The sequence below is a fragment of the Piliocolobus tephrosceles genome, unplaced genomic scaffold, assembly GCF_002776525.5.
Source record: "Piliocolobus tephrosceles isolate RC106 unplaced genomic scaffold, ASM277652v3 unscaffolded_26370, whole genome shotgun sequence".
Lineage (NCBI taxonomy): Eukaryota > Metazoa > Chordata > Mammalia > Primates > Cercopithecidae > Piliocolobus > Piliocolobus tephrosceles.
In genome coordinates this window covers 18,701-29,707 of record NW_022309166.1, presented here as the reverse complement: position 1 = coordinate 29,707, position 11,007 = coordinate 18,701, and the positions used below count along the sequence as shown (strand labels likewise).

The window sequence follows — 11,007 nt, the reverse complement described above, 5'->3', positions numbered from 1 at the left end:
GTGGCCGGATCTCAGCTCACTGCAAGCTCTGCCTCCCGGGTTCACGCCATTCTCCTGCCTCAGCCTCCCGAGTAGCTGGACTACAGGCACCAGCCACCTCGCCCGGCTAGCTTTTTTTGTATTTTTTTAGTAGAGACGGGGTTTCACCGTGTTAGCCAGGATGGTCTCGAACTCCTGACCTCGTGATCCACCCATCTCGGCCTCCCAAAGTGCTGGGATTACAGGCTTGAGCCACCGCGCCCGGCTCATTTTACTTTCAAAATTTAGGGATTGATTTTCCATTTTGATTTAACTTTGTTTTAGTAATAAATAAAACATTTATAGGGTTCCATAGTCAAAACTATTAAAACAGGTATATTCAGAAAATTATAGCTGTTCCATCGTATTCTGTCATCGCCCTATAGGTAGCTTGATTTGGTCTATGCTCCTTTTCTATTTTAATAGAAGCTAATACATATTCATATACTCCCTTCTTCTTAAAAGGTAGCACAATCTACACGTTAAAGAAAAATGCATTTTAAAAAGATATACATACTTCAATATATAGGCTTTTTGGTGGTTTCACATCCTGTGTAATGTCCAAACCTTCGTCTCCTCCCAGTGACCTCATATAAGTAGCAAGAGATCTTTTATAATTATTAAACCACTCCATCTGCAAACACAGAGATGATCATTTGACAAAATTCTAAGAAAACTTACACACATTGCGTACTCATCCATTCGAAAACAGTACACATCCCAACACAAACCACTATTGTAACCATTCATTCATTTAAGCTAAAATATTATTAATTGCCTCCTATTATATAGGCATTGGTCTGGGTACTTAGGATGAATCATTCGATAAAGTGAACAAAATTCTCTGTTCTTAGAGAGATTACATTTCAGCATACTTAATAATAAGCCTGAGGAATCTTTGACGAGAAACAGAACCAAGAAAAAGATGCCATTTCAGAATTGTATCTTCAAACTCTGCATTGATGCTATTTCTGAAAACTATAAAACATTGTTAAGAAAACCCAAATGTCCACCAACTGATGAATGGATATGTGCCCATATGATGGAACATTATTCAACCATAAGTAGCAATGAAGTTCTGAAACATATTGCCATTACCACATGAAAGACAAAAAGCCACATATTGCATGATTCTACTCATATGAAAAACCTGTAATAGGTAAATCTATAGAGACAGAAAGTAGATTCGGGATTTCCAGGAGCTGGGAGGAGGGAAGAAAATATAGAGTAACTATAAAGGGGACAGGGCTTCTTTGTAGGGTGATGAAAATATTCTCAAATAAGATGATGGTACTGGATACACAACTACTCTGAATATACTAAAAACCACAGCATTGTACAATTTAAGATGGTAAACTTCACAGTGTATGCATCATATATCAGTAAATCTATTTTTAAAATTGTTGAAAAAAATGAAAGACCTAAATATATACCACATTCACAGACTGGATGATTCAATATTGTAATAATGTCAACAATCTATAGATTCAATTCAATCTCAATCAAAATCTTAACTTTCTTTAAAATGGAACCTGACAAACTGAGTCTAAATTTTACATGGAAGTGCAAAGGGCTAAAAATAGTTGAAATGCTCTCAAAAAATAACAAGATGGGAACTTGCTCCAACTATACTATATAGTTACAGTAATTACAACAGTGGAATTGGTATAAGAACAGATAGACTAGCATTAACAGAAGAAAAAGTCCTCCTGGCCGGGCGCGGTGGCTCAAGCCTGTAATCCCAGCACTTTGGGAGGCCGAGACAGGCGGATCACGAGGTCAGGAGATCGAGACCATCCTGGCTAACACGGTGAAACCTCGTCTCTACTAAATATACAAAAACTAGCCGGGCAAGGTGGTGGGCGCCTGTAGTCCCAGCTACTCGGGAGGCTGAGGCAGGAGAATGGCGTAAATCCGGGAGGTGGAGCTTGCAGTGAGCTGAGATCCGGCCACTGCACTCCAGCCCAGGCGACAGAGCAAGACTCTGCCTCAAAAAAAAAAGAAAAAGAAAAAGTCCTCCCATATATGATGAAGGTGGCACCATGCACACAGTGATGGGAGAGGCACATCTGTTCAATACATGGTGGTGGGTCATCTCAGTATCTATATTCAAAATGAAGCATACCTCCTATAGTATACACAAAACTTCATCCCAGTACTATAGATCTCTTTGTAAAAGGTAAAATACAGCTCCTAAAAGATTACACAGAAAAATATCTTGGGGGGCTGAGGCAGGAGAATGGCGTGAACCTGGGAGGCGGAGCTTGCAGTGAGCTGAGATTGTGGCCACTGCACTCCAGCCTGGGCGACAGAGTGAGACTCTGTCTCAAAAAAAAAAAAAAAAACTTAATATCCTCTGGGTAGGCCAGGCACGGTGGCTCACGCCTGTAATCCCAGCACTTTGGGAGGCCAAGGCGGGCATACTGCTTGAGGCCAGGAGTTCAAGACCATCCTGGCAAACATGGTGAAACCCAGCCTCCACTAACACTACAAAAATTAGCCAGGCATGGTGGCACACACCTGTAGTCCCAGCTACTCCAGAGGCTGAAGCAAGAGGGTCACTTGAACCGGGGATGGGGAGGTTGCAGTGAGCCGAGATTGTGCCACTGTACTCCAGCCTGGGTGACAGAGTCAAACTGTGTCCAAAAAAAAAAGGAAATACTATTCAGCAATAAAAAGGAATGAGCTCGGCCAGGCACGGTGGCTCACACCTGCAATGCCAGCACTTTGGGAGGCCTGAGCGGGTGGACCACCTGAGGTCGGGAGTTCAAGACCAGCCTGACCAACAATGGAGAAACCCCGTCTCTGCTAAAAATACAAAAAATTAGCTGGGCGTGGTGGTGCATGCCTGTAATCCCAGCTACTTGGGAGGCTGAGGCAGAATTGCTTGAACCTGGGAGGCAGGGGTTGCGATAAGCCAAATCACGCCATTGCACTCCAGCCTGGGCAACAAGAGCAAAATACTCCGCCAAAAAATAAAAATAAAAAACAAGGAATGGGCCAGGCGCGGTGGCTCACGTCTGTAATCCCAGCACTTTGCAAGGCCGAGGGGGGCAGATAATGAGGTCAGGAGTTCGAGACCAGCCTGGCCAACATAGTGAAACCCCGTCTCTACTAAAATACAAAAATTAGCCGGGCATGGTGGCACGCACCTGTAATCACTGCTACTTGGCAGATTGAGGCAGGAAAACTGCTTGAAGCCAGGAGGCGGAAGTTGCAGGGAGCAGAGGTCACACCACTGCACTCCAGCCTGGGCAACAGAGCAAGACTCCATCTCAAAAAAATACATTAAAAAATTAATCTAAGCTTTCCTTTTTTCTTCTTTCCGGCGTTCAAGATGTCGAAGCGAGGACGTGGTGGGTCCTCTGGTGCGAAATTCCAGATTTCCTTGGGTCTTCCAGTAGGAGCTGTGATCAATTGTGCTGACAACACAGGAGCCAAAAACCTGTCTATCATCTCCGTGAAGGGGATCAAGGGACGGCTGAACAGACTTCCCGCTGCTGGTGTGGGTGACATGGTGATGGCCACAGTCAAGAAAGGCAAACCAGAGCTCAGAAAAAAGGTACATCCAGCAGTGGTCATTCGACAACGAAAGTCATACCGTAGAAAAGATGGTGTGTTTCTTTATTTTGAAGATAATGCAGGGGTCATAGTGAACAATAAAGGCGAGATGAAAGGTTCTGCCATTACAGGACCAGCAGCAAAGGAGTGCGCAGACGTGTGGCCCCGGATTGCATCCAATGCTGGCAGCATTGCATGATTCTCCGGTATATTTGTAAAAATAAAAATTTTAAACCCATTAAAAAGTATTTGCTTGCAAAAAAAAAAAATTAATCTAAAATATTGTATGAGAAAAATCATTAAAGCTACTGTCGTTAGAGAAACAACATAGTGTTCTGTTCATCTCACCATAATACACAGGAAGTACCCCAAAGTTCAATTAATATAAGTAGATTTGAACACAAACAGCATAAAGTGAAGTACTAACATGTTACCAATTTCGTAGTTACTGGTAAATCTGAGGTAGAGATTACTTATTTATTTATGCAGAAAATGAACAGAATGAAAACGAAGTTATGACAACAAATAGATCACTCAAAAATGTGCAGAATCTAATGACAAACACATTGAATATTTGCTTTTTTATTTTAAGTTCTGGGACACATGTGCTGAACATGCAGGTTTGTTACATAGGTATACATGTGCCATGGTGGTTTGCTACACTGAATATTTGCTTTCTTAAGCTCTGTGCTATGCAACTGTAATGTAATAACTGTTAACATTTATTGAGTGCCATGCTATGCTGTGCTTCACATGGATCACCTGAAGTAACCCTCTGGTAGGCCTTGTAATAACACTGTTTTTTTTTTTTTTTTTTTTTTTTTGAGACGGAGTCTCGCTCTGCCGCCCAGGCTGGAGTGCAATGGCCGGATCTCAGCTCACTGCAAGCTCCGCCTCCTAGGTTTAGGCCATTCTCCTGCCTCAGCCTCCCGAGTAGCTGGGACTACAGGCGCCCGCCAAATCGCCCAGCTAGTTTTTTGTATTTTTTAGTAGAGACGGGGTTTCACCGTGTTAGCCAGGATGGTCTCGATCTCCTGACCTCGTGATCCGCCCGTCTCGGCCTCCCAAAGTGCTGGGATTACAGGCTTGAGCCACCGCGCCCGGCCAACACTGTTGTAGAATAAAGAATTTGGTGGGCCTCTCTCCCTCATTCCTGGGAGGTAGCTTCTAAATTATTGGACTTCCTCAACTAGTAGGAGTGTCTTGTTATTCATGATGTGCCCTGAGAGTATGTGCTACTCAGGTGACTTGGGGTGAACCCCTAGATAGTCTGTGCTAACAAGATGACTCAGAATTGGGACTGGCCACCCCAGAAAGACTAACCATGTGATTAAAGTATTGGGCCTTTGGGCCTCCTGATGTCAGTCTGACCTCCAGGGAGGGGAAGAGGGATGAAGATTGAGCTCAATCACAGGGCCAGTGATTTAATCAATCATGTCTACGTAATGAAGCCCCAATACACACTCTGGACATCAAAGCTTGTGGGAGCTTCCTTAGCTGACAATAACTGCAGGTAGTTAGTGTCAGAAGTCATTGCAACCTGTAATAAATAGGTAATATGATCTTCATCCTGTAACGAGGAAATTTAGGCACAGAAACAGGTCAAGTGACTTGCTCAAGATTAGACAGAAGAGAGCCAGGATTTGAACCTAAGCCCACCTGACTCCAATCCTATGTCCTTAAATAATGGGCTAGCTCTTTGCCTCAGTGACTAGGCAAATATGAATTTTCATTAGGAAAGTATATATACACATAAACATTTTATGGAATATCCCCAAATAATAATGCCAGTTTTTTAATCCCACTGATTGGATCACTAATAAGTAACATCATGGGACTCCATTTTGTTAAGTAATAATAGAATTTTCCACATATCATTTAGAATTTACTCCACACCACATAGTTCCCCTCACATTGTATACTAAACACCAGCCAAAAATTAGGGGAAAACAGACATTAAAAACAGAAAGAGGAATACCAATAAACACTATTATAGAACAATGCCAGAACTTTAGCATTTTCAAAATTTATAAACTTGAACAATGCTAACTCACTTCTTCAGCAGACATGTGAAATCGTAATGCATTTGGCAAGATGCTACCATATTCCCATCTGAGTGCTCTGATCCGAAGCAAGCGATCATACCTAGGACATCAAGAAGGTATTGGGTGGCATAAGAATAAAAGGGGGATGACGTGTGGACTTCATTTAGCCTCTGATGCAAACACACCAGCTCTAAAACGACATCTTAGGGACAACAAGACGAACATAAGCACAGTCTGAGAGTCGGCCTGAAGGCACTGTCCACTCCTCCACGTGTGACAGCAGCACAGTAGTCCTGGGAAAAAGGTCCCTAAGGTCCTTATTTCTTTCTTCCCCACCCCCCTACCCTTTTTTTTTGGAGATAGAGTTTTGCTCTTGTCACCCAGGCTGGAGTGCAATGGCACGATCTCCTCTCACTACAACCTCTGGCTCCCGGATTCAAGCGATTCTCCTGCCTCAGCCTCCCAAGTAGCTGGGATGAGGCACCTGCCACCATGCCCGGCTAATTTTTGTACTTTCAGTAGAGACGGGGTTTCACCACGTTGGCCAGGCTGGTCTCGAATTCCTGACCCCAGGTGATCCACCCGCTTCAGCCTCCCAAAGTGCTGGGATTACAGGCATGAGCCACTGTGCCTGGCCAAAGGTCCTTATTTCTAAGACAAAGAAGAAAAATAGTAAGATCACTACCATATTCAGCAGTGAAAGACCATGATGCTCTTAAATAGTGTGGCACCAACAAGCAAAACACGATGAAGAAAATATGGCAAAATAATAAAAATTGTTAAAACCCTATGATAGCTCCACTGGGGTTCATAATAGTATTATTCTCCCTACTTTTAAAAGGGTTTTTTCATAATAAAAAATTTAAAAAATGAAAAAACAGACGAAACATTTAGAATGCTTATAAAGAGAGAGAAATGTAAGATTTCATGTTACCCATTTGAGATGGTCAACTGGGAAGCCACACAGAAAATCCTGCCACCCAAGCAAAAACTGAGAAGCTTACAGGTATGCTACAGTGCAGCGTCGATTTCTTAACAGAGAACAGTGTCGAAATTTGATAGTTGGTATCAAATCACTTCGTCCACCTGACTTCGCTTCATTCCTGATAGGAGCATTTAAAAAGAAAAAAAAATATGTATTTTTCAGGCTAAGTAAAATTTTCAAAGCCAACTAACAAGTGAGTCACATGCTTGTTTTTAATCCATTTGTGATTAGCAGTTAACCTAAGCAAATAATAACTATTTGTACACCAGAGCTTTTACTAATATGTTAAAAAGCCAAAACCTAAACAACTTGCCTAAGATCATGCTATCAGATACATTTTGTTTAGGTATTGGGTACTCTACATTTTTGCACACTGATTAATCTCTATTCTTTCTGAAAGACACTGTGTTCACTTTTCGGGATTCCATTATCATGCTGAAATAAGAGACAAACCTAATACGATGGACATGAGGTTATGGACTTACATCATGTTATTCTACAGTTACTCCCTTCCAGTGGAGCTTCCAAATCCTCATTACAATAAAGTGAGCTAAAATAGAGTCAAAATAGTCTTTCACTCATCTAACAAATACCTGTTGATCTCCAAATACGTGTACATACTATACTTCAGTATTTTTCACACTGAAAATTTTGGTTTTACTCTATAAAAAGTACATGTAACTTTTGAATGAATAAGAATTTACACTGGAGTTTTTAAGCAACCAGATGAATATAAAAAGAATTCCTTCATGTAGTACCTGCCTCTATGCCAGGCACTGTGCTAGGCCTTGATAATACAGGCAAAATACATGTCCCATCTTGTCGTGTCTTCTAGGGCTGTTCTATATACTTCTGCCACCCTATGAAAATCTGATGAAACTAGGAAGGTGGAAGACAGTATTTTGGATCATGAATCTGCAAATGGCATAAACACAGAGAATACAAGAAAATCATTCCCTTACGGAACCAAGGCCTATAGGGTCTCCTCCAAAACATCTATAACCTTCTCACTTTCTACCAAGTCTGGGTCACCTCTCTAGTAACCTGGTGACCAGCTTCGCCCTCCTCTCAGCCCTTCCACACAGCAACCAGGATGATCTTTTAAAACACAAACACGCCACCACCTGTCCACACTTACACCTCATCTGCTGTCACCCTTTGCCACTTGCCAAACTCCAGCCACATAGGTCTTCTTTAAGTGTCAGTTTCTAGAGTGCTCCATTCTCTTCCATGATTCAGGGGCTTTTGCATATGCTGTTCTCTCCACCTAGAATGTTCTATGCCCACAGTTACTGCCTACCTAAGGCCTGCCTCTCCTGCAAGCCTCAGCTGAAATGTCTCCTCCTTGGAGAGAAGTTCCCTGATCCCTCAATTTAAGCTAGACCTTCTATTGGTTTTTCTTTCTCCTTGTACTCTTCTGATTTCCTTCATTGCATGAATCCCAATTTGGCATATCTATATTTCATATCTGTCTTCTGCACTAAACAGTGAGGGCCAGGGACAGGCATCTTTTTTTGTTTTTTGAGATGGAGTTTCGCTACTGTTGCCCAAGCTGGAGTGCAATGGCGCGATCTCGGCTCACCACAACCTCTGCCTCCCGGGTTCAAGCGATTCTCCTGCCTCAGCCTCCCGAGTAGCTGGGATTACAGGCATGCACTACCATGCACAGCTAATTTTGCATTTTTCGTAGAGACAGGGTTTCACCATGTTGGTCAGGCTGGTCTCAAGCTCCTGACCTCAGGTGATCCACCCGCCCCGGGACAGCCATCTTCACTGTTGCTTACCACTGAAATAGTAGAGCCACTTATTGATACATATTTGTTTAGTACATATTCATGAGTAAATCAATGAATGGCTTAGGGACTTGAGTTCAGGACTTTACATTTGCCTTATATTTACTGCAGATCTGTTGAGGTTCACTTCCTAAGACCACCTATAAAGATTTTTCTGTATCTCTCCTTAAACACAGGAGTTGGAAACTCTCCTATCATTTTATGTGCCCTACAAATCTTACCAGCCGTAACACTGATCTCTATATTCAAGTAACAGATAAAAACACTGTAGCGAACAAGTCCAAAGAGGAAACCTCATGTCACAGACAGACTTCTAAGTTGAGGCCTTGAATACTTCAACTTTGATCCAGTACTTGACTCCCTTTGGTGTCACACAGGAACATATGAAGTTTGTCGTACAGCCCAAATTCTCCACTGTGCCAGCTACCATGCTCAGTTCTAAAGAGTCAATAAATCTAGTCACCTCTCTGGACCTACTATACTGAAGACTTTTATAGCTAGTTCTCAGAGAACTCCACTCAAACTATCAGAAATCACTGCTGCTCCTATTTATATCCATTTATAAACTACCTATTCTTCCTTTAACAAACTCACTAAGGCATCTGTTGATAAAAATAAAAACAGTGGGAACCATGTATTTCACTTTGTTAGGTTTTAATTTTTATTTATTATTTTTAAAGGTGGAGATCTCATTCTGTCACCCAGGCTAGGGTGCCGTAACGTGATCACAGCTCACTGCAGCCTCAAAGCACTCAAGCACCCCTGCACTCAAGCAAGCCTCCCACCTTACCCTTTTGAGTAGCTGAGACTCCAGGTGTGTGCCACCACACCCAGCTAATTTTTAGTTTTTTAAATAGAGACAGAGTCCTGCCATATGTCCAGGCTGGTCTCCAACTCCTGGCCTCAACTGATCCTTTTGCCTTGGCCTCCCAAATCATTGGGACTTACCTCCCAAAGCATTGGGACTTTTATAGCCATGAGCCACCGTGTCCAGCCTATTTTTACTTTTTATTTTAGGTATGTCATTTATTTTAGGTCCACTCTAATTCCTTTCAACTCCTATCAGAGAAACAACAGATATTTATAAAGCAGTGATCAGTACAAATTCCTTCAGACTTCTGCTAATTTGTACAGCTAGAGCAGATAATTTTTAAAAATCACATCCAAAAACTAATGCAAGGTTATCTGATTTCAACATCTTTTTTTTTTTCTTTTTTGGAGACACAGTCTTGCCCTATTGCCAGGTTGGAGTGAAGTGGTGCAATCTTGGCTCACTGCAACCTCCGCCTCCCAGGTTCAAACAATTCTCCTGCCTCAGCCTCCTGAGTAGCTGGGATTACAGGCGCCCAATACTATGCTAGGTTAATTTTTGTATTTTTAGTAGAGACGAGGTTTCACCATGTTGGCCAGGCTGATCTCAAACTCCTGACTTTGTAATCCACCCGCCTCAGCCTCCCAAAGTGCTGGGATTACAGGCGTGAGCCACCGCGCCCAGCCGATTTCAACATCTTAATTATTAAATTGTTTTAGAATATCAATCTTATGAAACTTACACATCAGACTGGTTTTGTTCATACAAAGCTTTCATCTCCTCCAGAACTTGTCTGAGTCCATCCTCCTAGAACATATAAACCGATATTGAAATCCACTGATTTCCTCACCAATTCTGTGGCAATATTCTATCAATACAGAACTGTGTATTTTATTTATATACTTTAGCAAAAAGCAATAGTCCTTTCACACCCCATTAGCATGGTTATAACAAGTGTTGGTGAGATGTGGAGAAACTGGAATCCTCGTACATTGCTGATGGTAATGTAAAATGCTATAGCCCTGTGGGCAAAAACTTGACGGTTCCTCAAAAGCTACACACAGAATTACCATATGACCCAGTAATTTTACTCCAAATTTATATATACTCAAGAAAACAGAAAACACATGTTTTTTGCAGCATTATTCATAACAGTCAAAATGCAGAAACAACCCAAATGTCCATCAACTGATAGACGGATAAACCTTCCACTTATCTGAAATATCTAATATAATAAAAAGGCTGGGCGCAGTGGCTGACGCCTGTAATCCCAGCACTTTGGGAGGCCAAGGCAGAGGGATCACGAGGTCAAGAGACCACCCTGGCTAACACAGTGAAACCCTGTCTCTACTAAAAAATACAAAAAATTAGCTGGGCGTGGTGGCGGGCATCTGTAGTTCCAGCTACTTGGGAGGCTGAGGCAGGAGAATGGTGTGAACCCGGGAACTGGAGCTTGCAGTGAGCCAAGATTGTGCCACTGCACTCCAGCCTGGGCGACAGAGCAAGACTCCATCTCAAATAATAATAATAATAATAATAATATAAAAAGAATGGGGCAGGGGGCGGTGGCTCAAGCCTGTAATCCCAGCACTTTGGGAGGTCGAGACAGGCGGATCACGAGGTCAGGAGATCGAGACCATCCTGGCTAATACGGTGAAACCTCGTCTCTACTAAAAAATACAAAAAAAAAAAAAAAACTAGCAGGGCGAGGTGGTGGGCACCTATAGTCCCAGCTACTCGGGAGGCTGAGGCAGGAGAATGGCGTAAACCCAGGAGGCAGAGCTTGCAGTGAGC

The 11,007-nt window shown here is 42.4% G+C and overlaps 2 protein-coding genes across 2 annotated transcripts in view; one reads left to right on the top strand and one right to left on the bottom strand.

Annotated features, from left to right (window-relative positions):
- Positions 1-401: 401 nt before the first annotated feature.
- GINS1 (GINS complex subunit 1) overlaps positions 402-11,007 on the bottom strand; it is a 16,544-nt gene continuing 5,938 nt past the window's right edge. Inside the window, exons 2-5 of the mRNA XM_026450947.2 lie at positions 9,956-10,020; positions 6,629-6,727; positions 5,634-5,724; positions 402-652 (exon numbers count right to left, since the gene is read on the bottom strand). Of these exons, the coding sequence (XP_026306732.1) occupies positions 518-652; positions 5,634-5,724; positions 6,629-6,727; positions 9,956-10,020 (390 nt within the window). The 3' untranslated portion in view covers positions 402-517. The remainder of the gene's footprint in view (positions 653-5,633; positions 5,725-6,628; positions 6,728-9,955; positions 10,021-11,007) is intronic.
- LOC111534861 (60S ribosomal protein L23-like) lies at positions 3,322-3,817 on the top strand. Its single transcript, XM_023201356.2, has one exon. The coding sequence runs from the start codon at positions 3,356-3,358 to the stop codon at positions 3,776-3,778; it is 423 nt and encodes a 140-aa protein (XP_023057124.1). The 5' UTR covers positions 3,322-3,355; the 3' UTR covers positions 3,779-3,817.

What these genes read in the sequence shown, in the direction of transcription:
- LOC111534861 (XM_023201356.2), top strand. Translation starts at nt 3,356, where the DNA reads ATGTCGAAGCGAGGACGTGGTGGGTCCTCTGGTGCGAAATTCCAGATT.